Source organism: Salmo trutta, chromosome 20, assembly GCF_901001165.1.
Source record: "Salmo trutta chromosome 20, fSalTru1.1, whole genome shotgun sequence".
Lineage (NCBI taxonomy): Eukaryota > Metazoa > Chordata > Actinopteri > Salmoniformes > Salmonidae > Salmo > Salmo trutta.
Genome location: NC_042976.1, coordinates 4013000 through 4039935, shown reverse-complemented (window position 1 = coordinate 4039935; position 26936 = coordinate 4013000). Strand labels below are relative to the sequence as shown.

Below are 26936 nucleotides of genomic sequence, written 5' to 3'. Positions count from 1 at the left end.
CCTATAGAAATGGTAGTCTGTCAGGTAATCAGCAGGAAGGTCTGATTTCTCTATTATTAAAACAAGACCCAGATGGCAAATATAAAGACCCAGTCTATCTAAAAAACTGGAGGCCCCTTACACTTCAATGTTGTGATGCAAAAATACTAGCAAAATGTATAGCACTCAGAATTAAAAGGGTTTTACCAGGTATTGTTCATCCTGATCAGACAGGTTTTTTACATGGACGATACATTGGAGATAATATACAACAACTACAAGAAATAATAGAACATCATGAAACATAAGAAGCCAGGAATGGTATTTTTAGCGGATTTTGAAAAGGCATTTGATAAAGTAAGACTGGATTTTATTTATAAGTGCCTGGATTTTTTCAATTTAGGTAATTCTCTTATAAAATGGGTAAAAATAATGTATAGCAACCCCAGGTGTAAAATAGTAAATAACGGCTACTTCTCAGAGAGTTTTGAATTGTCAAGAGGAGTTAAACAAGGGTGTCCGCTGTCACCATATCTATTCGTTATGTCCATCGAAATGCTAGCTATTAAAATCAGATCCAATAACAACATTAGAGGATTAGAAATCCCAGGCTTAAAAACAAAGGTGTCCATGTATGCCGATGACTCAAGTTTTATATTAAGTCCGCAAGCTAGATCCCTGCAATGTCTCATTAAAGGTCTAGATAACTTTGCTGTACTCTCTGGACTAAAACCTAATTATGATGTGTACAATATTACGTATTGGAACATAAAAAAATGCAACTTTTACATTACCCTGTAGTTTACCTATAAAATGGGCTGATGGTGAAGTAGACATACTCGGTATTCATATCACAAAAGATATAAATAAGCTCTCCACAATGAATTTCAATAGAAAACTTGTAACAATAAACAAGATCCTGCAACCATGGAGAGGTAAATACCGGTCCATTAATGAAAAAATGGCCCTGATTAACTACTCAGTCATATCTCAGTTTACTCACTTACTTATGGCACTGCCTACTCCTGATGATTCGTTTTTTCAAATCATATGAGCAAAAAATATTTAGCTTTATCTGGGACGCTAAACCAGACAAAATAAAACGTGCCTATCTATATAATGAATATGAATTGGGTGGGTTGAGATCATTAAATATAAAAGCACTAAACCGCTCTAAAACTTCACTCATTCAAAAGTTTTACTTGAACCCTAAATGGTTCTCAAATAGATTACTAAGAAAAGCTCATCCATTGTTTCAAAATTGCCTTTTTGCCTTTGTGCAGATTGCAATGTCTCATTTTCGATTAATTGAAAATTATACTTTTTTCAAAGTATCTTTCTTTTTCAAACAAGCATTGCAGAGCTAGCTACAATTTCAATTTCATCCCCCTGAAAAGATAGAACAAATATTACAACAAATATTATGGCTGAACTGAAATGTGCTGGTTGATAAAATACCTGTATTTATGGGAAAGATGTTTGAAAAGGGTATTTTGTTCTTAAATGATATTGTAAATTGGAATGGCAGAGTTGTGTCCATCATGGAGTTATCAGAATTGTACGGGAAGGTCTGCTCAATCCAAGAGTACAACCAATTGATTACAGCATTGCTTCAAAAATGAAGGAGGCGTGTGGCAGCGGGAGGAGGTAGGGAACTGGTCTGTCTGCCCAATATAAAAGGATCAAAACTGGCGGAGGAATAAAAATAGCATAAATAGGAAAGTATACCAGTTTAATTTGAGGACCAGGATGTTGACAACTGTGCCATACAGATTGCAAAATAGTTTGGAAGAGATTTTTGATGTACCAATTCCATGGTACAGGGTGTATGAGTTGATATATAAAACAACGCAAGATTCAAGACTTTGTGCTTTTCAGCTAAAATGATTATATAGAATTCTTGCCACCAACCAAATGTTGAATATTTGGGGCATAAAATCATCGAAGCTCTGCAGTTTTTGTTGTGAGGATACAGAATCAATAGACCATTTTGGTATTGCCCTCAGGTAGCCTGTTTCCGGTCTCAGGTTCAGGAATGGCTGAAAATGCATAGCATTGATCTAAAATTGACCCTAGAAATAGTACTGTTAGGAGATCTGGAGAGACCGGGTCAGTCAATTACTAATACTCTTAGTAAAAGTATTTATCTTCAACTCGCAATCTGTGGATTCTATTCGATTAGATAGATTGAAATTGTACGTTAAACATCATAGCATAGTTGAAAGATATATGTTGCGTAGAAACCCGAAGTGGGTGGCCAGCAGAGATAGATGGGATGGGCTGAGGGAAGCTGAGGGTTGGGATGGGTAGAAACAGGAAGTGGGTGGCCAGCAGAGATAGATGGGATGGGCTGAGGGAAGCTGAGGGTTGGGATGTGGAATTGGAGACAAGTGGGAGTGGAGTTGCTGTGTGAGAGAGAGAATGATGGTCAAAGATAAAAGTACAAAAAAAATGTCAAAATAAAACACAATAAAAAGTACATTTGAATGACACTGGTTTGCCTGAGGCTGATGCCATGCAGGTGTTTGTACACATGCATACACACACACTCTCATTCAAATAAACACACACAAGAACACACACATACATGTAATAGTGCCAGACATGCACACAAACATATACAGTTGGCATTGCTGTTATGATTTTTGTTGTCCTTGATGTCCTTTGTTTTAAAAAAAGTATTTATCTTTTTTGTATTGTTGTTTGCTGTTTTCTTCTGTCTTTTCCTTTTGTCTCTTTAGTTCATTCTCTTGGTTGTTGGTGCATTATGGGGGTTTCTTGGGGGTGGGGAACGGAATGAATTGTATTTTAGTTGTTTTATTCTTCCTGGGGGGGACTGTGGGAGGGGTCTCGAATGGTTGAGGGACAGCTATTGGGGAACTGTGGGGGGAATGAGCAGGCAATTGACCCTGGATGCTTCTGTGTGTCTCTCTGAATGGGAGTCTGTTGGATGACTGGTGTGGTGTAGTTATTGAGCGGCTTCACTGCAAGTATATTGTATGTTTCGAATATTCAATAAGAAAAACATTTATAAAAAAAAAAAAATTACTTTACATTTTTTTTTAAATTACATTTAAAATTGTTTTTAATAAGGCCCGAGGAGGTGTGGTATATGGCCAATATACCACGGCTAAGGACTGTTCTTACGCACGACGCAACGCGGAGTGCCTGGATACAGCCATTAGCCGTGGTATATTGGCCATATATCACAAACCCCCTGAGGTGCCTTATTACTATTATAAACTGGTTACCAACGTAATTAGTCAAAATAAACGTTTTTTTCATACCTGTGGTATACGGTCTGATATACCACGGCTGTCAGCCAATCAGCATTTAGGGTCAAACGAACCAGTTTATAATATACAGTATACTTTATGATGGTCATTGTCAGCATAACACCAGAGTAGAACTGAGACCAGTGGTCTCCTGTCTGCCCTCTGCCCTGAGCATCACACTCACTCACTCACACATACACACACAAACACACAAACCATACAATCAACACACACACACACACACCATAAACTCAACACACCACACAGCAAAACTTATTTTTCCTTTTTACAGTGCTGCTGCTGGTGGTTTTAGCAGCAGGATCCCCAGTGCCTCTCTGCTCCTGGAGGTGGTTGAGGAGGTGTGTAGGAGGCTCTGGGACCCCCTCTGGTAGCTCCCTGTGGTTCAGCAGAGATGGGCTGCTCTGTGGTGACATGTCCCCTGACCTCTCCTCTGGTGTTCTAAGCTGGCCTGGGCCTGGGACCACCCTCCCCACCCCAACCACACCCACAACCTCACCCTGAGCCTTCGCCGCCTCTACCACCACCACACCCCCAGCACCTGATATGATGTCTGCTGCTGAAGCCGTGGCGGACGCTCTCTGCCGGGCCTCCATCTCAGACAGTCTATAGGCCAGGGACATCTGGAGATCTTCCTTCTCCTCCTCCTTGGAGGCTGAGCTGAAGGAGCGCTGGGCCATAGACCGGGGTCCGGAGATGGGGCCGGGTCGGTGTGGATGGGTCTGGGTCTGGAGCTCCACTGGTACCATCCTCACTGCCTGCTGCTGGAGGTGTTGCCTGGCTTTGTGTGAGGGTTGACTGGGGAGCGGTTGGTCTCTATTGCTGAGCTCTGGAGACAAAGCCAACTCATCCTCCACACCTGGGGGTCAGGAGGGGGACAGGAGGGGGTCAGGAGGGGGTCAGGAGAGGTACAGGAGGGGGTCAGGAGGGGGTCAGGAGGGGGACAGAAGGGGGTGATGAGGGGGACAGGAGGGGGACAGAAGGGGGTGATGAGGGTGACAGGAGGGGGTAATGAGGGGGACAGGAGGGGGTGATGAGGGGGACAGGAGGGGGTCAGGAGGGGGTCAGGAGGGGGACAGGAGGGGGTCAGGAGGGGGACAGGAGGGGGTCAGGAGGGGGACAGGAGGGGGACAGGAGGGGGTCAGGAGGGGATCATGAGGGGGTCAGGAGGGGGACAGATGGGGGTGATGAGGGGGACAGGAGGGGTACAGAAGGGGGTCATGAGGGGGACAGGAGGGGGACAGGAGGGGGTCATGAGGGGATCAGGAGGGGGTCAGGAGGGGGACAGGAGGGGGGTATGAGGGGTACAGAAGGGGGTCATGAGGGGGTCATGAGGGGGACAGGAGGGGGTCAGGAGGGGGTCAGGAGGGGGACAGGAGGGAAAACAACACAGATACATTCCTGTAAGAACAGTTGAAAGGGGACTGGAGGAGGGAAGGGATGGACACAGAGTGGATGGATTACCATTGATGAGCACGGTCTGGATGAGGAGAGGGAGGGATACAGGAAGGGGTTAGGAGGGATACAGGAGTGGATGGATTACCATTGATGAGCACGGTCTGGATGAGGAGAGGGAGGGATACAGGAAGGGGTTAGGATGGACACAGAGTGGATGGATTACCATTGATGAGCACCTTCTTCAAGACCCCATCTTCCTCCATCTCTGTTCTCTCCTGACCGTTTTCATTGATCCTGTCAGATCAAGAACAGTGATCATCCACATTATCATCACATTTTGGGAAGCAAGTAAAGAGAAGATTCCCTAGCACACTTCAGTGGCCGTACAGAAAACAGAGAACGAGAGAGAACAGAGAACTGACTTCTTGGTGGTGGTGCGTTTGCCGTTGATGACGCGCGTAGAAGTGGAGACAGACTTGAAATTCCCCATCCTTCCTCCAATGCGGTCCATCCCATCCATTCCACCCATGGTGAATTCGTGCACTGTGAAAGACGGGGGGGAGGAGGAGGAAGAGGAGGAAGAGGAGGAAGACAAAGACCGGTCAGAACGGAACTAATGAACTAATCAGTGAATGGAGTTGATATAAATGTGTTATTACCATGTTGTTATCGGTTACGACTCAAATTACATCCTGTTTATATAGTGTACTATTATGTGCCCTGGTTGAAAGTAGTACACTACATAGCTTACAAGGTGCCATTTTTTGGGACACAAACATTGTTTATTACTGACCTCCAGCGGAGGGGAAGCGACTGGGGCCGAGCCTCGAAGTGTCAGGATGTCCATGGAAGCCACTGTGCTTCTCTCTTCCAAAGGCAAGGTCATCTGGGAGAGTAGTCAAAACAAGGAGGTGGTGAGACAGGAAGAAGTGTTCATGTAGCTTGTATGAACTGCTGAGATTCCCAGACGGACTGGTTTCCCGATCAGATTTAGCCTTGACTAAAAAGCACATGAAGACATAGGATACTGTTTAAGGACCGTAGTATATTGGTCAGCCCCACCGAAGAAATTGGCGAAAGGATCCTGGCTTCCAAAGAATTCCCGAAACACTTCCTCTGGACTGCGGAATGTGAAGGTGAACCCTGGGAAATCTTCCGGAGTACGATGACTACTGGAGCCTGGAGGGAGGGATAAATAAATAAATGTTGATTGATAAATATGGACACTACCAACATGGCTGATCAAAAACAGAATAGAACACAAAACCCCAAGAAATGGAACAGAGAGATTCCTTCACCTTTGTTGTTGGGCATTCTGTCTTTGCCATAGGTATCATACGCCTTTGACTTGCTTCCTGTAAAGATAAGGCCACATTATCTGACTGTTATTAAAAACTTCTTCGGGATTGGTGTCCCTTCCACGGGGCGGTTGAGCTAACGTAGGCTAATGCGATTAGCATTAGTAAAAAATACAATTTCCCAGGACATAAACATATCTGATATTAGCAGAAAGCTTAAATTCTTGTTAATCTAACTGCACTGTCCAATTTACAGTGGCTATTACAGTGAAAGAATACCAGGCTATTGTTTGAGGAGAGTGCACAATTTTGAACATGAAAGTTATTAATAAACAAATTAGGCACATTTGGGAAGTCTTGATACAAAATGTTGAACATAAATGCAATGGTTCATTGGATCAGTCTAAAACTTTGCACATACACTGCTGCCATCTAGTGGCCAAAATCCAAATTGCACCTGGGCTGGAATAATACATTATGGCCTTTGTCTTGCATTTCAAAGATGATGGAACAAAAAAATACAAAAGAACGGCTGTTTTTTCTTTGTATTATCTTTTACCAGATCTATTGTGTTATATTCTCCTACATTCCTTTCACATTTCCACAAACTTCAAAGTGTTTTCGTTCAAATGGTACCAAGAATATGCATATCCTTGCTTCAGGGCCAGAGCTACAGACAGTTAGAGTTGGGTATGTCATTGTAGGCAAAACATTGAAAAAAAGGGGCGGATCCTTAAGAGGTTTAAAGTCCACAGGAGAGTAGAGCAAGGGCAATAATTAAGCTTATAACAGATTTAACAGGTTAAGGTATCTCTTACGGTCTGACAGAACTTCATAGGCCTCAGCCAGCTCCTTAAACTTCCTCTCTGCCTCCTCCTTGTTGTCTGGGTTCTTGTCTGGGTGCCATCGCAGAGCCTGCTTCCTATACCTTCACATTAGATTAGATACAGTTTATTATCTCATTCAATACCTTTCACACACAGCAACATCTTCAATACTTTTGACAAAACTTATATTAGCTGCCTTTAATCTTCTACTGCAGTGGGCTAAATCAGGGTCACACAGAGTGTTTCTTGGTAGTGTTAAACACATTTACTTTGAAACAAAATGATACACCTCACAGACATGGTTATGAGCTTAACAAAAATAAGACACCTGTACAATGTCAGATATAGAGTTGAAATGTATTACATTTTGAGGTTGCATTCCAATATTACACTTTATATACACATCACAGAAGACTGAAATATAACATAACCGTTTGACATAGAATTTTTTATTTATTTGTATTCTAATTATGAGATTATGAAAAATATGATTAACATTCCACCCCTGAGGCCACTAGGTCATTGGACTGCAGGAAAGGGCTACATGTATGTAATTGCCTGCATCCTCTTATTTCAAGAGGCAAAGTTTGACAACAACACTATTCGATTTTGGAGGGGACAGCAAGCAGAGGACAAGTGAGGTAAAGACTTCAGAAAATAAAGACTAAAGAAAACTTTTTTTTTTTTTTAACTAAGAATACTATAGACTATAGAAAACTATAGAAAACTATAAAAAAAACTATAGAAGACCATAGAAAACTATTTAAAAAACTATAGAAGACTATAGAAGACCATAGAAAACTATTTTTTTTTAACTATAGAATACTATAGAAAACTATAGAACCCTAAACTATATAGAAGACTATAGAAAACTATAGAAAACTACAGAAAACTATAGAGGACTATAGAATACTATATAGACTATTTCATCCTTATAGAAACGTTGCTGAGTCATGAAACCCTATTCCTTACTTTTGACAGGAGTCTTGGGGGCTCTGGTCAAAAGTAGTGCACTATATACAAAACATTAAGAACACCTGCTCTTTCCATGACATAGACTGACCAGGTGAATCCAGGTTAAAGCTCTGATCCCTTATTGATGTCACTTGTTAAATCTACTTCAATCAGTATACAGTCGTGGCCAAAAGTTTTGAGAATGATACAAACATTAATTTCCACAAAGTTTGCTGCTTCAGTGTCTTTAGATATTTTTGTCAGATGTTACTATGGAATACTGAAGTATAATTACAAGCATTTCATAAGTGTCAAAAGGCTTTTATTGACAATTACATGAAGTTGATGCAAAGAGTCAATATTTGCAGTGTTGACCCTTCTTTTTCAAGACCTCTGCAATCTGCCCTGGCATGCTGTCAATTAACTTCTGGGCCACATCCTGACTGATGGCAGCCCATTCTTGCATAATCAATACTTGGCGTTTGTCAGAATTTGTGGGTTTTTGTTTGTCCACCCGCCTCCTGAGGATTGACCACAGGTCCTCAATGGTATTAAGGTCTGGGGAGTTTCCTGGCCATGGACACAAAATATCGATGTTTTGTTCCCCGAGCCACTTAGTTATCACTTTTGCCAATGTGCTCCATCATGCTGGAAAAGGCATTGTTCGTCACCAAACTGTTCCTGGATGGATGGGAGAAGTTGCTCTCGGAGGATGTGTTGGTACCATTCTTTATTCATGGCTGTGTTCTTAGGCAAAATTGTGAGTGAGCCCACTCCCTTGGCTGAGAAGCAACCCCACACATGAATCGTCTCAGGATGCTTTACTGTTGGCATGACACAGGACTGATGGTAGCGCTCACCTTGTCTTCTCCGGACAAGCTTTTTTCCGGATGCCCCAAACAATCGGAAAGGGGATTCATCAGAGAAAATGACTTTACCCCAGTCCTCAGCAGTAAAATCCCTGTACCTTTTGCAGAATAGCAGTCTATTGGAGAGAAGTGGCTTCTTTGCTGCCCTTCTTGACACCAGGCCATCCTCCAAAAGTCTTCGCCTCACTGTGCATGCAGATGCACTCACACCTACCTGCTGCCATTCCTGAGCAAGCTCTGTACTGGTGGTGCCCCGATCCTGCAGCTGAATCAACTTTAGGAGACGGTCCTGGTGCTTGCTGGACTTTCTTGGGCGCCCTGAAGCCTTCTTCACAACAATTGAACCACTCTCCATGAAGTTCTTGATGATCCGATAAATGGTTGATTTAGGTGCAATCTTACTGGCAGCAATATCCTTGCCTGTGAAGCCCTTTTTGTGCAAAGCAATGATGACGGCACGTGTTTCCTTGCAGGTAACCATGATTGACAGAGGAAGAACAATGATTCCAAACACCACCCTCCTTTTGAAGCTTCCAGTCTGTTATTCGAACTCAATCAGCATGACAGAATGATCTCCAGCCTTGTCCTCGTCAACACTCACACCTATGTTAGCGAGAGAATCACTGACATGATGTCAGCTGGTCCTTTTGTGGCAGGGCTGAAATGCAGTGGAAATGTTTTTGGGGGATTCAGTTCATTTGCATGGCAAAGAGGGACTTTGCAATTAATTGCAATTCATCTGATCACTCTTCATAACATTCTAGATTATATGCAAATTGCCATCATACAAACTAAGGCAGCAGACTTTGTGAAAATTAATATTTGTGTCATTCTCAAAACTTTTGGCCACGACTATCGATGAATGGGAGGAGGCAGAATAAATAAGGATTTTTAAGTCTTGAGATTATTGAGACATGGATTGTGTATGTGTGCCATTCCAAGGGTGATTGGGCAAAACAAAATATTTAAGTGCCTTTGAACAGGGTATGGAAGTAGGTACCAGTCGTACCGGTTTGTGTCAAGAACTGCCACGCTGTTGGTTTATTTCAAGCTCAACAGTTTCCCGTGTGTATCAAAAATGGTCCACCACCCAAAGGACATCCAGCCAACTTGAAACAACTGTGGGAAGCATTGGAGTCAACATGGACCAGCATCCCTGTGGAACGCTTTCAACACCTTGTAGAGTCCATGTCCCGACGAACTGAGGCTGTTCTGAGGGCAAAAGGGGGTGCAACTCAATATTAGAAAGGTGTTCTTAATGTTTTGTAGACTCAGCGTAAGCCCAGTACCTCTATCAGTCAGTGTGGTTGAGCTTTCAATAGCTACTGTAGCGGTATACAGATGAACCACACCAGTCTAATAGTTAGCCTAGAGATGATGTCTCATGAAGTCTATATAGGCCTATTTTGGAGTGGAAAAAGACAGATTCTAGCGTAGGATGAGTCCTTGAACCAGTCCTTTACTTACGCCTTCTTGATATCCTCCGGAGAGGCGCTTCGTGACACTCCCAGAACATCATAATAATCCACCATGTCTTCTTCTTCACTGACCTCACTGCAACTGTTCACAACAACAACAAATCTCATCAGTGGGAGATACACAACAATAGTTCTCAATGACCATACGGATGGATCTTTTAACGCCTCATGGCATCTTATCTTGTGGCATATCGATTAACCAATCAAACTGCTTTATTAGTTTAGTAGAACTGTGTTAACCCTATCATAACCCAGGATTTGTGGTTCTATAATCATACTGTTTATTGTAGTAGTTGACATTTTTTGTCTTTGTAAATAAATAGCTTCAAACCATGTTTAAAATTATCATAATGATCTCATGGACTGTCAGTCATAGCTGAAAGTTGATAGTGGAAACAATTCCCCAGACCCATTTGTCAGTTTACCAAAACAAAAGTGATATGGTCAGGCTGTTAAAATCGCAAATTAGGCCACTTCCCACTCCACATTCACCAAGCCCCTCCTCCTTCTGTGCTGTGTGGACAGTGCACCTTCCCACTCCACAGACACCAAGCCCCTCCTCCTTCTGTGCTGTGTGGACGGTGCACCTTCCCACTCCACAGACACCAAGCCCCTCCTCCTTCTGTGCTGTGTGGACGGTGCACCTTCCCACTCCACAGACACCAAGCCCCTCCTCCTTCTGTGCTGTGTGGACGGTGCACCTTCCCACTCCACAGACACCAAGCCCCTCCTCCTTCTGTGCTGTGTGGACGGTGAACCTTCCCACTCCACAGACACAACATGATAACAACAACATGATAACAACAACATGATAACAACAACATGATAACATGATAACAACAACATGATAACAACAACATGATAACAACAACATGATAACAACAACATGATAACAACAACATGATAACAACAATATGACAACAACAACATGACAACAACATGATAACAACAACATGATAACAACAACATGATAACAACAATATGACAACAACAACATGATAACAACAATATGACAACAACAACAACAATATATTAACAACAACATAATAACAACAACATGATAACAACAACATGATAACAACAACAACAATATATTAACAACAAAATGATAACAACATAACAACAACACAATAACTACAAGATGATAACACTATGATAACAACAATAATATATTAACAACAATATGATATTAACATAATAACAACAATATAATAACAACAACACAATAACAACAACATGATAAGAACTATATGATAACAACAACAATATGATAACAACAATATAATAACAACAACATGATGACAACATGATAACAACAATTCAATAACAACAACATGATAACAACAAAATAATAATAACAACAACATGATAACAACAATATCATAACAACAACATGATAACAACATGACAACAACAATATAATAACATCAATATAGTAACAACAATATAATAACAACAACATGATAACAACAACATGATAACATGATAACAGCAATATGATAAGGCCTTACGATGCCGAGCAGTTGCCATACCAGGCAGCGATGGAACCAGTCAGGATGCTCTCGATGGTGCAACGGTAGAAGTTTTTGAGGATCTGGGGACCCAGTCTCCTGAGGGGGAAAATGTGTTGTCGTGCCCTCTTCACAAATGTATTGGTGTGTGTTTTTCAAAAGTATTTTTCTAAATATTAACATTTGAAATATATATTTTGACAGACCAAAGTATCGGCTATCAGACCATGTAAAGGAATTCCTAAATGTTTTCATAAAATGTAACTAACTGGATGGATGTAATCTAACTAGATGGATGTAATCTAACTGGATGGATGTAATCTAACTACATGGATGTAATCTAACTGGATGGATGTAATCTAACTGGATGGATGTAATCTAACTGGATGGATGTAATCTAACTGGATGGATGTAATCTAACTACATGGATGTAATCTAACTGGATTGATGTAATCTAACTGGATGGATGTAATATAACTGGATGGATGTAATCTAACTGGATGGATGTAATCTAACTAGATGGATGTAATCTAACTGGATGGATGTAATCTAACTAGATGGATGTAATCTAACTAGATGGATGTAATCTAACTAGATGGATGTAATCTAACTAGATGGATGTAATCTAACTGGATGGATGTAATCTAACTGGATGGATGTAATCTAACTAGATGGATGTAATCTAACTGGATGGATGTAATCTAACTAGATGGATGTAATCTAACTGGATGGATGTAATCTAACTAGATGGATGTAATCTAACTAGATGGATGTAATCTAACTAGATGGATGTAATCTAACTGGATGGATGTAATCTAACTAGATGGATGTAATCTAACTGGATGGATGTAATCTAACTGGATGGATGTAATCTAACTGGATGGATGTAACTAACTGGATGGATGTAATCTAACTGGATGGATGTAATCTAACTGGATCGATGTAATCTAAGTAGATGGATGTAACTAACTGGATGGATGTAATCTAACTGGATGGATGTAATCTAACTGGATGGATGTAATCTAACTAGATGGATGTAATCTAACTGGATGGATGTAATCTAACTGGATGGATGTAATCTAACTGGATGGATGTAATCTAACTAGATGGATGTAATCTAACTGGATGGATGTAATCTAACTGGATGGATGTAATCTAACTGATGGATGTAATCTAACTAGATGGATGTAATCTAATTAGATGGAAGTAATATAACTGGATGGATGTAATCTAACTAGATGGATGTAACTAACTGGATGGATGTAATCTAACTAGATGGATGTAATCTAACTGGATGGATGTAATCTAACTGGATGGATGTAATCTAACTAGATGGATGTAATCTAACTGGATGGATGTAATCTAACTAGATGGATGTAATCAAACTGGATGGATGTAATCTGACTGGATGGATGTAATCTAAAAAGATTGATGTAATCTAATTGGATGGATGTCAACTCCATCCGACAACATAAAAGGCATTTCATTTGTACATTTATCGTTCAACAAGTGTTAAGGCCTCGATTGTTTAAATCTACAAATCTGTGAAATGCAACAAACAACTACATGTTTAATAAAGAACTGTACAAATGATACATTTGTGACATCGACACAAAAAAAATGTAATTAAATGAATGAATCATTACAGTAATATGAAATGCTCTTATCCAGAGTGACTTGCATATCACAATCAAAGATACAGGATATGGACATTCCCTTCCAGCTAAACAATGGATATATAGAGCTAAAAAATACAATTATAAAATATGTAATACACACCTAAAATCTGTGCATGAAAAAAAAATCTGAGAACAGTAATATTTTACACGTACATGATACCCATAAGGAAAAATTGGTGATTGGTGTGAAAAAAAATTGGTGTGAAAAATTGGTGGATGTAGCGTTTTGGAATTAAACTCTTCATATGTTGCAGAACAGTGATAAATATGTGTTTATAATATGAATCTTAAGCCACTGACAGAGTTAATACATATACTCAAAACGTTACATATTTTTTGCCTCTTAATAAAACAAAAGTTCAATACAAAAATTTGTAAAATATATGATTAATTTGAAAATCCCCAGTTAAAAACAACCATTCTATTAAAGATCTTTCAGCAATCTGACAGAGGTGATGTTAGACAAAAATCTGAGCGAGTTTATGTTTTTTGGGGGGGGATTTTTTTGGACAAAAATATAATTTTCCTTCCTCATTGAAGTGGTAAAGAAAATTGCAATTTGGTTTTTCCTCAGTTGCTTCATGAAATCTAAACCATAATTAAAATAAACATATCCTATCTTAATCTATCAGGGAGATGGAGTTGACAGTTAATGGTTGGGACCATGGTGATTTTAATATTGTTTGTTTAAATCTATCAAAAGTAGAGAACTTTCCAGACCGTGAGTGGTCTTGTTTCATTACATGTAATGAGGTCACGAAGAAGGGGTCCTTCCAGTTTTCTTTTTTTAAACACTTTTTTTCGAGGGTTTGTAATGAAGATCCTTTGCTGTGGAGAAGATCATTTCTGGGCATTGAGCTGACATGGAAATTAATATTATAAAAAATATTTAGAAAATTCAAATAGCAAATCTTTAACTTTAGAAAATTCCCCAAAATGTCATTTTTAAGCTCGAAATTGTTTCTTTTTTTTAAACTATAAAATAATGTAGTTTCCCTGCAGGACGAGGATTGTCCCATCTTTCAAAACTCTCTGACCTAATACCCTAAGATATACACTACATGACCGAAGGTATGTGGACACCTGCTCGTCGAACATCTCATTCCAGAATCATGGACATTAATATGGAGTTGGTCTCCACTTTGCTGCTATAACAGCCTCCACTTTTCTGGGAAGGCTTTCCACTAGATGTTGGAACATTGCTGCGGGGACTTGCTTCCATTCAGCCACAAGAGCATTAGTGAGGTCGGGCACTGATGTTGGGGCGATTAGGCCTGGCTCACAGTCTGCGTTCCAATTCATTCCAAAGGTGTACGATGGGGTTGAGGTCAGGGCTCTGTGCAGGCCAGCAAAGTTCTTCCACACCGATCTTAACAAACCATTTCTGTATGGAACTCGCTTTGTGCACGGGGGCATTGTCATGCTGAAACAGGAAAGGGCCTTCTCCAAACTGTTGCCACAAAATTGGAAGCACAGAATCGGCTAGAATGTCATTGTTAGCATTAAGATTTCCCTTCGCTGGAACTAAGGGGCCCGAACCATGAAAAACGGCCCCAGACCATTATTCCTCCTCCACCAAACTTTACAGTTGGCACTATGCATTTGGGAAGGTAGCGTTCTCCTAGCATCCGGCAAACCCAGATTTGTCCGTCAGACTGCCAGATGGTGAAGCTTGATTCATCACTCCAGAGAACGTGTTTCCACTGCTCCAGAGTCCAATGGCGGCGAGCTTTACACCACTCCAGCCAACACTTGGCATCACGCATGGTGATCTTAATCTTGTGTGTGGCTGCTCGGCCACGGAAACTCATTTTATGAAGCCCCTGACGAACAGTTATTGTGCTGACGTTTTTCCTAGAGGCAGTTTGGAACTCGGTAGTGAGTGTTTTAACCGAGGACAGACCATTTTTACGCGCTATGCACTTCAGCACTAGGCGGTCCCGTTCTGTGAGCTTGTGTGGCCTACCACTTCGCGGCAGAGCCGTTGTTGCTCCTAGACGTTTCCACTTCACAATAACAACACTTACAGTTGACCGGGGCAGCTCCAGCAAGGCAGAAATTTGACGGTGCCACGTTGAATGTCACTGAGCTCTTCAGTATGTGCCATTCTACTGCCACTGTTTGTCTATGGAGATTGCACGGCTGTGTGCTTGATTGTATACACCTGTCAGCAACAGGTGTGGCTGAAATAGCTAAATCCACTAATTGGAAGGGGAGTCCACATACTGCTGGCCATGTAGTGTAAAACAAGATAACTTTTTAATGGCACAATCAGTGATGATTACTGCTGTTCAATGGCCATTCCAATTCAACCATTACCTTCTTGATTTTTTAAAACAAGGCCTTATGAGCTTAGGTGGGTGCAATCTGGTTGTATTACTGTATTAATACACTGTCAGTGGGATACTAGTCTAGTGGTATTACTGTATTAATACACTGTCAGTGGGCTACTAGTCTAGTGGTATTACTGTATTAATACACTGTCAGTGGGCCACCAGTCTAGTAGTATTACTGTATTAACACACTGTCAGTGGGCTACTAGTCTAGTTGTATTACTGTATTAATACACTGTCAGTGGGCCACTAGTCTAGTTGTATTACTGTATTAATACACTGTCAGTGGGCTACTAGTTGTATTACTGTATTAATACACTGTCAGTGGGCTACTAGTCTAGTTGTATTACTGTATTAATACACTGTCAGTGGGCTACTAGTCTAGTTGTATTATTGTATTAATACACTGTCAGTGGGCCACTAGTCTAGTTGTATTACTGTATTAATACACTGTCAGTGGGCCACTAGTCTAGTTGCATTACTGTATTAATACACTGTCAGTGGGCCACTAGTCTGGTTGTATTACTGTATTAACACACTGTCAGTGGGCTACTAGTCTAGTTGTATTATTGTATTAATACACTGTCAGTGGGCCACTAGTCTAGTTGTATTATTGTATTAATACACTGTCAGTGGGCTACTAGTCTAGTTGTATTACTGTATTAATACACTGTCAGTGGGCCACTAGTCTAGTTGTATTACTGTATTAATACACTGTCAGTGGGCCACTAGTCTAGTTGTATTACTGTATTAATACACTGTCAGTGGGCTACTAGTCTAGTAGTATTACTGTATTAATACACTGTCAGTGGGCTACTAGTCTATTTGTATTACTGTAGTAATATTGTAACGTATCTGGGTTTATACGTGCGGATATCAACAATGCCGGACGAGCATGGTTTTGTGGCACAGTCGATAGCGCGTTGGACTTTGGGCTAGAAGGTCGAGAGTTCGAGACCTGCTCCCTGCCTGCTTCATTACAATATACTGTTAGTGGGCCTCTAGTCTAGTTGTACAAATGCACTGTTAATGTTTTGCCTTCAACAGGTGGGATATGACTCATGAAGTCATGAATTAACTGACAATGACTAATGATATCATAGAGAACGGAGCGTCCTGTAGCCCGGTCAATCTATTCAGCCCCAACAAAATAAACCGGTAAGATAATGTCGGACCGTCCACGGGTAAACCCCACTGATATTGGCCATATACTCTGAGCTCTCTGGAAACTGGACACAATACTATTTGGTTATTTCCAACTCGATCTCCCGAGACATGACATCCGACAACTGCCACGAACAGACAGACAGACACACACATACACACACACACACACAACGTCGGCAACCAGCCGGAGTGTTTCAGACTAGACACAATGTTTTAAGACGTGGACACATTGTAACTAAATATTGCCTAATATGGTAAGCATGTAGGCTACGGGCTACGGTAGCATTGGAATGGCATTGTTGGGTTTTTGGACTGAACTGGTGGTAGTCAATATCATTTTGTCAGAAAGTCCAAAGCAACAAAAATAGGCCCACGCATAAATGGATAATGGGTATTAAAAAAACTACTGTACCTTTTTAGAAGTAACAGCGAATGCTTTCCGTCTCTGTCTCTCTCTTCTTAAAATGGAAATGAATTATTGTGGAGAGCTTCTGGAATGCAGTTCGTGACAGCCGGTCCACGGAATAATATAATTCGGTATACCTAAAAACTATTAGATATTTATTTAACGTTTTCCTCGGTGCCCTGCCCCCGGCACCATAACTCCGCAATCCCCTTACTTCTTCTACAGCTTTCTCTTTCCTTGTCTTACCTCCCAGTGACTACGTCACAAACAGCTGAAGCGGAGAGAAGGTCTGGAACGTCAGTTGCCCTTCCCTGTATGCCTGTTGCATTGTGATAAGCAACAAACCCAACACAATTTTTTATTTGTATTTTTTTCACCTTTATTTAACCAGGTAGGCAAGTTGAACAAGTTCTCATTTACAATTGCGACCTGGCCAAGATAAAGCAAAGCAGTTCGACAACATACAACAACACAGAGTTACACATGGAGTAAAACAAACATACAGTCAATAATACAGTACAAAAATAAGTCTATGTACAATGTGAGCAAATGAGGTGAGATAAGGGAGGTCAAAGGCAAAAAAGGCCACGGTGGCAAAGTAAATACAATATAGCAAGTAAAACACTGGAATGGTAGATTTGCAGTGGAAGAAAGTGCAAAGTAGAAATAGAAATAATGGGGTGCAAATACCTAGGTGTCTGGTTAGACTGTAAACTCTCCTTCCAGACTCACATCAAACATCTCCAATCCAAAGTTAAATCTAGAATCGGCTTCCTATTTCGCAACAAAGCATTCTTCACTCATGCTGCCAAACATACCCTTGTAAAACTGACCATCCTACCGATCCTCGACTTCGGCGATGTCATTTACAATATAGCCTCCAATACCCTACTCAATAAACTGGATGCAGTCTATCACAGTGCCATCCGTTTTGTCACCAAAGCCCCATATACTACCCACCACTGCGACCTGTACGCTCTCGTTGGCTGGCCCTCGCTTCATACTCGTCGCCAAACCCACTGGCTACAGGTCATCTATAAGTCTTTGCTAGGTAAGGCCCCACCTTATCTCAGCTCGCTGGTCACCATAGCAGCACCCACCTGTAGCACGCGCTCCAGCAGGTATATCTCACTGGTCACCCCCAAAGCCAATTCTTCCTTTTCCAATTCTCTGCTGCCAATGACTGGAACGAACTACAAAAATCTCTAAAACTGGAAACACTTATCTCCCTCACTGCCTTTAAGCACCAGCTGTCAGAGCAGCTCACAGATCCCTGCACCTGTACATAGTCCATCTATAAATAGCCCAAACTACTACCTCTTCCCCTACTGTATTTATTTATTTTATTTATTTTGCAAGGGAACATAACTGAGCATGATCCCTTTATTTTATACTAGAGTGTATTTATAGTGGTTTGAAATGAGTGTATATGTGCTTCCATAAACCATTAAGCTATACAAAAAAAAAAGTTTCGTTAAATGGTTTATTGGAGCTATATAGCGGGTCAAAATATATTTAAAAGATTGGATTTGGAGGTAAAGTTAAACAATAAACAACTGTTCCAGAACCTTATCCTTGAAAGCGGCAGCTCTAAATTAAATCAAATTGTATTGGTCACATACGCATATTTAACAGATGTTATTGCGGGCGTAGTGAAATGCTTATGTTCCTAGCTCCAACAGTGCAGTAGTATCTAACATTTCACAACAATACACACATCTAAAAGTAAAAGAATGGCATTAAGAAATATAGAAATATTAGGATGTGGAATGTCGGAGTGGCATTGACTAAAATACAGTAGAATAATATACAGTATATACATATGAGATGAGTAAAGCAGTATGTAAACATTATTAAAGTGACTAGTGTTCCATTATTAAAGTAGCCAGTGATTCCATGTCTATGTACAGTATATAGGACAGCATCCTCTAAAGTGCAGGGTTGAGTAACCGGGTGGTGGCCGGCTAGTGATCGCACTAGCCTTTAGCTCAGTGCGGCTGTTGCTTGTAATCAATGGCTTCTGGTTGGGATATGTACGTATGGTCACTGGTCACTGTGGGGATTTACGTTTACGATGCACTTATAATGAAGCTAGTGACTGACGTGGTAAACTCCTCAATCCCATCGGATGAGTCCCGGAACATATTCCAGTCTGTGCTAGGGAAACAGTCCTGTAGCTTAGCAACCGCTTCATTGGACCACTTTAGTATTGAGCTCTTCACTGGTGCTTCCTGCTTTAGTTTTTGCTTGTAAGCAGGAATGAGGAAGATAGAGTTATGGTCAGATTTGACAAATGGAGGGCGAGGGAGAGCTTTGAATGTGTCTCTGTGTGTGGAATACAGGTGGAATACAGGTGATCTAGAGTTTGTTTCATCTCTAGTTGCACAGGTGACATTAGGTAACAATTTTCCTTCACTAAAATCGCCGGCCACTAGGAGCGCCACCTATGAATGAGTGTTTTCTTGTTGGCTTATGGCCTTATACAGCTGGTTGAGTGCGGTCTTAGTGCCAGCATTTGGTTCGTGGTTGTAAATAGTCAACTACCTAAAAATATAGATTACATTTTTTTTCTTGAGCGGATGTATAACCGTCGTCGTAGTGAATGGACCAAGGCGCAGCGGGTACGTGAATGCTCATGTTAATTTACCAAAAAACAAAACAAGAAAAACGAACAGACGACAAACAGTCTTGCAGGCAACACACAGCTATGCAAAGAAAAGGAAAACATAGATCGGTGGTAAATAGTAAGCCGGTGACGTCGACCGCCGAACGCCGCCCGAACAAGGAGAGGGGCCGACTTCGGCAGAAGTCGTGACAGTACCCCCCCCCCTGAAATTTCTTGGGGCTGCCTCTCAGGTTTAAATGCCAACCGTGTACCCCTGTAACAGTCCCGGTCTTCGTTCCACCTTCGCCGTTCCTCTCTGCTGTCTCCACCTGTCTCTATGGCAGGGTCTTGTCCCCTGCCATTATCCCCTCCCATGTCCAAGATGTCCTCCACTCCCTTTTCTCCCTGGCCCAGGATCCTTCCTCCTCCTGGGCCCGCTGCTTGGTCCGTGGTTGGTGGGAGGTCCGTGATTCTGTAATGCTTTCGTTAGAAGAAGTATTGGAGTCAGGTGCAGGACACAGGAATGAGTGCAAACAAAACGTCTTTACTCAAAATCATAATAAAACTTCTTCCATAGCAAAAGACAGGGTTTGGAGAAACACCTCCAACAACCACAAAACAGGAAACAATCACGGACAAGACAAACAGGGAAGCCAGATGGTTAAATAATGAACATAATCAGGGAATCATAAACAGGTCTGTATAATTAAGACAAAAGCAAACAAAAAGGGAAACAAGGATCGGTGGTAACTAGTAAGCCGGTGACGTCGACCGCCAAACGCCGCCCGAACAAGGAGAGGGGCGACTTCGGCGGAAGTCGTGACAGGATGGTTGGGGGACGGAACATAATCAAGCAATAAGGCCCTTAGCCGTGGTATATTGGCCATATACAACAAAACCCCAAGGCGCCTTATTGCTATTATAAACCAGTTACCAACGTAATTAGAACAGTAAAAATAAATGTTTTGTCATACCCGTGGTATACGGTCTGATATTTCACGGGTGTCAGCCAATCAGCATTCAGGGCTTGTTAACAAAGAGACACCCCCCCCCCCTTAAGCTTACCCGACACTGCCATTCTGTCCAGCCAATGTATAGAAAAAACAGCTAGAATATAGTACAAAAAAAGTTACTTATCAGAAATCCCGCTACACCCTCAGACGAACCAGGCAAAGCGTCAATACAGGACTAACATCTACTCCTACTACACCGGCTCTGACGCGAGCATTGCCCAGTGACGCAAGCCTACCAGACAAGAAAAAATCCCTCTCTGACACTCGTCAGATGTAGCAACTGCTCGGGCCTCCAATTGCAAGGATCTACAGAGGGTTGTGCGAATGGCCCAGTACATCACTGGGGCCAAGCTTCTTACCATCCAGGACCTCTATACCAGGCGGTGTCAAAGGAAGGCCCTACAAATTGCCAAAAAAATTCCAGCCACCCAAGTCATAGACTGTTCTCTCAGCTACCGCACGGCAAGCAGTACCGGAGCGCTAAGTCTAGGTCCAAAAGGTTTCTTAACAGCTTCTTCCCACAAGCCATAAGACTGCTGAACAGCTAATCAAATGGCTACCACCCGGACTATTTTTATTGACCCCCCCGCTCCCCTTTTTTTCAATGCTTCTGCTACTCGATGTTTATTATCTCTGCATAACCACTTTACCCCTACCGACATGTACATATTACGTGAGGTTATATTACGCACAACCAGAATAATAGAGACATATGCCGTGTTTTGGAAAATCTGTTCTAGAGCTCCGACTTTCCGAACTGAAACTCACTGACTTGATTGATTTGACCTTGTTTTTTTCCCCAAGTTCCTAGTTGTCTTGAACTCACCAATAGGACACATGGTCACAATACGGCTCCACGATATAGGCTACATGTGTCCATGACCAGCATGAAACGACAGATGAGAACCTCTGTGAATACCGCTGAATCTCTAATTTAGAAGTAATTTCCCTGTAACAATTGCTTGTTTTCCATTTCATATGTTCAAATCCCAATCCCTCTGTAGGTTACCTTTACCTTAGGCCTATTATAATGAAGGCTGGTTCAACAGCTATGCCTAGTGTCTTTTTTATCCTGGAGGTTGTCACGTCCTGACCAGTAAAAGGGGTTATTTGTTATTGTAGTTTGGTCAGGGCGTGGCAGGGGGTGTTTGTTTTGTGTGGTTCGGGTTTTTTGGTTTATGGTCTACATTTTCTATTTCCATGTGTTTATCTAGTTTTCTATTTCTATGTTGGGTTTTTGGTAATGACCTCCAATTAGAGGCAGCTGGTTGTCGTTGTCTCTAATTGGAGGTCATATTTAGTTGGGTTAGTTTTCTCTTGTGTTTGTGGGTGGTTGTTTCTAGTATAGTCTGTGCACCTTATTGGACTGTTTTCGTTGTTTGTTTTGTTTAAGTGTTTTTTCTTTAATAAAATAAAGAAGATGAACACTTTACCCGCTGCGTTTTGGTCCAATCTTTACGACGCCTGTGACAGAGGTTTTATGATATCATTATATTTTACATTTATTTATTGCTGTTGTTCTAAAAAAATGTTTTTTTTAAATTGCTTGTTTTCGTTGAACTTTATTAAAATTGAACTTAGAATGATTCACTGTCCTGGTTTTATCGTGCGAACGTCTGTGCCGCGAATGTCATGCAAATTCTGGAGAAGTCTTAATGCGATCTGTAAGATGGGTCCAATATGTATATAAATATGTATAGAAAACATTTGGGAGTTGTATTTACTATGGATCCCCATTAGTTCCTGTCAAGGCAGCAGCTACTCTTCCTGGGGTTTAATATGGATCCCCATTAGTTCCTGTCAAGGCAGCAGCTACTCTTCCTGGGGTTTATTATGGATCCCCATTAGTTCCTGTCAAGGCAGCAGCTACTCTTCCTGGGGTTTATTATGGATCCCCATTAGTTCCTGTCAAGGCAGCAGCTACCCTTCCTGGGGTTTATTATGGATCCCATTAGTTCCTGCCAAGGCAGCAGCTACTCTTCCTGGGGTTTATTATGGATCCCCATTAGTTCCTGTCAAAGCAGCAGCTACTCTTCCTGGGGTTTATTATGGATCCCCATTAGTTCCTGCCAAGGCAGCAGCTACTCTTCCTGGGGTTTATTATGGATCCCCATTAGTTCCTGCCAAGGCAGCAGCTACTCTTCCTGGGGTTTATTATGGATCCCCATTAGTTCATGTCAAGGCAGCAGCTACTCTTCCTGGGGTTTATTATGGATCCCATTAGTTCCTGCCAAGGCAGCAGCTACTCTTCCTGGGGTTTATTATGGATCCCCATTAGTTCCTGTCAAAGCAGCAGCTACTCTTCCTGGGGTTTATTATGGATCCCCATTAGTTCCTGCCAAGGCAGCAGCTACTCTTCCTGGGGTTTATTATGGATCCCCATTAGTTCCTGCCAAGGCAGCAGCTACTCTTCCTGGGGTTTATTATGGATCCCCATTAGTTCCTGTCAAGGCAGCAGCTACTCTTCCTGGGGTTTATTATGGATCCCCATTAGTTCCTGTCAAGGCAGCAGCTACTCTTCCTGGGGTTTATTATGGATCCCCATTAGTTCCTGTCAAGGCAGCAGCTACTCTTCCTGGGGTTTATTATGGATCCCCATTAGTTCCTGCCAAGACAGCAGCTACTCTTCCTGGGGTTTATTATGGATCCCCATTAGTTCCTGCCAAGGCAGCAGCTACTCTTCCTGGGGTTTATTATGGATCCCCATTAGTTCCTGTCAAGGCAGCAGCTACTCTTCCTGGGGTTTATTATGGATCCCCATTAGTTCCTGCCAAGGCAGCAGCTACTCTTCCTGGGGTTTATTATGGATCCCCATTAGTTCCTGCCAAGGCAGCAGCTACTCTTCCTGGGGTTTATTATGGATCCCCATTAGTTCCTGCCAAGGCAGCAGCTACTCTTCCTGGGGTTTATTATGGATCCCCATTAGTTCCTGCCAAGGCAGCAGCTACTCTTCCTGGGGTTTATTATGGATCCCCATTAGTTCCTGCCAAGGCAGCAGCTACTCTTCCTGGGGTTTATTATGGATCCCCATTAGTTCCTGCCAAGGCAGCAGCTACTCTTCCTGGGGTTTATTATGGATCCCCATTAGTTCCTGCCAAGGCAGCAGCTACTCTTCCTGGGGTTTATTATGGATCCCCATTAGTTCCTGCCAAGGCAGCAGCTACTCTTCCTGGGGTTTATTATGGATCCCCATTAGTTCCTGCCAAGGCAGCAGCTACTCTTCCTGGGGGTTTATTATGGATCCCCATTAGTTCCTGCCAATGCAGCAGCTACTCTTCCTGGGGTTTATTATGGATCCCCATTAGTTCCTGCCAAGGCAGCAGCTACTCTTCCTGGGGTTTATTATGGATCCCCATTAGTTCCTGCCAAGGCAGCAGCTACTCTTCCTGGGGTTTATTATGGATCCCCATTAGTTCCTGTCAAGGCAGCAGCTACCCTTCCTGGGGTTTATTATGGATCCCCATTAGTTCATGTCAAGGCAGCAGCTACTCTTCCTGGGGTTTATTATGGATCCCCATTAGTTCCTGCCAAGGCAGCAGCTACTCTTCCTGGGGTTTATTATGGATCCCCATTAGTTCCTGCCAAGGCAGCAGCTACTCTTCCTGGGGTTTATTATGGATCCACATTAGTTCCTGCCAAGGCAGCAGCTACTCTTCCTGGGGTCCAGCAAAATTAAGGCACTTTATAAAAAATGTTTAAACATTACAATACATTCACAGATTTCACAACACACTGTGTACCCTTTCGTTTCTGTAAGCTATTTAACAAACCATAACAGACTAACATTAGAATTTGAGTTAATTCCAAGGCAATACATAAAAGACAACTTGAAGCAGACAACATACAGTATTTACCCATGGAGCACGTTCTGATTGGCCAGTGAAGGGCCAAGCCTCCACCCACTCCACAACTTGTTTATTTGTCAAAACCAATATGAAGTGATGCATAGCAACGCTTTAGTTCGCAATGTTTTATGATAGAAACAAGCTGTAAAATGCCAGGGGAAAGATATGACACCGACGCATACGGGATATCTTTGGTTCGTCTATGACATTCAGAGGCTACGCTACAACCTTCTATAGCCAAGAAGACAAAACAAAAATGGACTTCGCCCGGGAAGCAGTGTGTGATTCTGTCACTATCAATGGAGGGTCAACAGTTCAACAAGATATTAAACAACACGCTATGTAACGATCGTCTACAGTAGTAGACCAAGGCGCAGCGTGGTATGTGTTCATCTTGACATTTATTTGAACTCCGAACATATAAACAAAATAATAAACAATGGAACACGACCGTCACGTCTTGCAGGCTTTACACAGCAGTACAAAAATAAGATCACACATCTCAAGGAGGGAAAAGGGCTGCCTAAGTATGGTTTCCAATCAGAGACAATGATATGCCTCTGATTGGAAACCATACCTGGCCAAAACATAGAAATATAAACCATAGAATGCCCACCCCGCACCCTGACCTAACAACATAGAGAAATAAACCGTCTCTCTCAGGTCAGGGCGTGACACGCTAACTCTAAATCAGTCAGGAGAAAACCAGGTAGCCTAAGAAGGTATTAAAATGAATTATTTAGGCTATATTTTTATTATTATTATTATTATTATTATTATTTACAGGCTATGGCCTGCCATTTAAGAAACAAATTGTGAAACATTGTGACAGCTACAGGCTGGTAGGAGCGCGCTCAGCATTTCAACAACTCATCAACAATAAATTAAATTGCAATGAAAAGAAAAATGCTGTAGGCTATACAGTCATTCTGCCTTTGAATTCACTTTTAGAAACAGGAATTTGGCCAGTCTTTGGTTTGAGGATCCTATGGTGTGCTATACATGTCTAGTTTGTTCATTTAGCTTAGCAGATGTTCTTATATTCACATGCCCTAATCACAGTCAACACAAATCTATTTTGTAATAACATTATCATGGAATAAAATAAAATACATTAGGAAAAAAATGATACTTTTCCAAATGAATAAGAGTTACCAGTGCATATAGGCCTACCTGATGACTGTAACGTCTGCTTCCAACTCACACTCTCAAACACGTAGGTCCCCTGAACGCAGCTCACTCTCCAGCCCACCTTCCAGCTCACACTCTCAAACACGTAGGTCCCCTGAACGCAGCTCACTCTCCAGCCCACCTTCCAGCTCACACTCTCAAACACGTAGGTCCCCTGAACGCAGCTCACTCTCCAGCCCACCTTCCAGCTCACACTCTCAAACACGTAGGTCCCCTGAACGCAGCTCACTCTCCAGCCCACCTTCCAGCTCACACTCTCAAACACGTAGGTCCCCTGAACGCAGCTCCCAATCACCTGAATTCTGATCAGCTGTTCACACACCTGTATGTCATTATCACACACTATTTAGTTCAGTTCTTTGCACCCCATCATTGTGAGGTATTGTTTGTTTTGTGACACTTCTATTCGGAGCTATGTTTTTCCCATAATTTACTCTTCCCGTGTATGATAGTTTTTGCCTGCCTCACTTTTGCCTATTCCCTGCCTGTACTTTAGCCTATCGGATTTCCTGTTATCAACCTTTTGCCTGATCTCCTGGACGACGTTACTAGCCTTTTCCCTGCCTGTACTGTTGCCTTTTTGGACCCTCTGTGTATGACTTTCTGCCTGCCCCTGAACCCCAGGTTCTGTTACGCTCAATATTTATAGTCAGGTACTTTATAGTCAGATACTTACTGGTTCTGTTACGCTCAATTTTTATAGTCAATTGTCAACTTTTTCACTGTTCCAAATTCAGACTATCCTCTTTTGTTCCCCAATCAAACGTCTCTGGTGCTGTAGCACCTGAGGGAAGAGGTGAAGGCCCTCGGAGTGTGGTGTCAGGAAAACAATCTCTCTCTCAATGTCAACAAAACAAAAGGAGATGATCGTGGACTTCAGGAAACAGCACAGGGAGCACCCCCCTATCCACATCGACGGGACAGCAGTGGAGAAGGTGGAAAGTTTTATGTTCCTTGGCGTACACATCACTGACAAACTGAAATGGTCCACCCACACAGACAGTGCGGGGAAGAAGGCGCAACAGCGCCTCTTTAAACTCAGGAGGCTGAAGAAATGTGGCTTGTCACCTAAAAACCTCACAAACTCTAT

General features: G+C 42.0%; 2 protein-coding genes across 3 annotated transcripts in view; both read right to left on the bottom strand.

Moving 5' to 3' along the window:
- Positions 1 to 26936, bottom strand: part of LOC115156269 (tubulin alpha-4A chain-like) — a 131488-nt gene that overhangs the window by 93279 nt on the left and 11273 nt on the right. The window lies entirely within an intron of this gene.
- Positions 3332 to 17581, bottom strand: LOC115155437 (dnaJ homolog subfamily B member 6). 2 transcript variants are annotated; one of them, XM_029702053.1, is made up of 9 exons: positions 17199 to 17581; positions 10086 to 10178; positions 6787 to 6896; positions 5969 to 6025; positions 5733 to 5849; positions 5464 to 5556; positions 5093 to 5213; positions 4894 to 4964; positions 3332 to 4131 (listed from the first exon to the last, which is right to left on the bottom strand). In XM_029702053.1, exons 2-9 carry the CDS (start codon positions 10148 to 10150, stop codon positions 3506 to 3508), a joined length of 1260 nt encoding a protein of 419 aa, XP_029557913.1. In that variant the 5' UTR covers positions 10151 to 10178; positions 17199 to 17581; the 3' UTR covers positions 3332 to 3505. The 2 variants fall into 2 exon arrangements, with proteins under 2 accessions (XP_029557913.1, XP_029557914.1); XM_029702054.1 differs by lacking the exon at positions 17199 to 17581 and adding an exon at positions 11608 to 11639.

Excerpts from the sequence above, each read along its gene's own strand:
- LOC115155437 (XM_029702053.1), bottom strand. The coding sequence starts at position 10,150 with ATGGTGGATTATTATGATGTTCTGGGAGTGTCACGAAGCGCCTCTCCG. Across the intron at positions 5,557-5,732 it reads TCCTTTCGCCAATTTCTTCG|ATGACCTTGCCTTTGGAAGA; the intron begins GTGGGGCTGACC and ends CTACTCTCCCAG. Across the intron at positions 4,965-5,092 it reads AAACGCACCACCACCAAGAA|GATCAATGAAAACGGTCAGG; the intron begins GTCAGTTCTCTG and ends TTGATCTGACAG.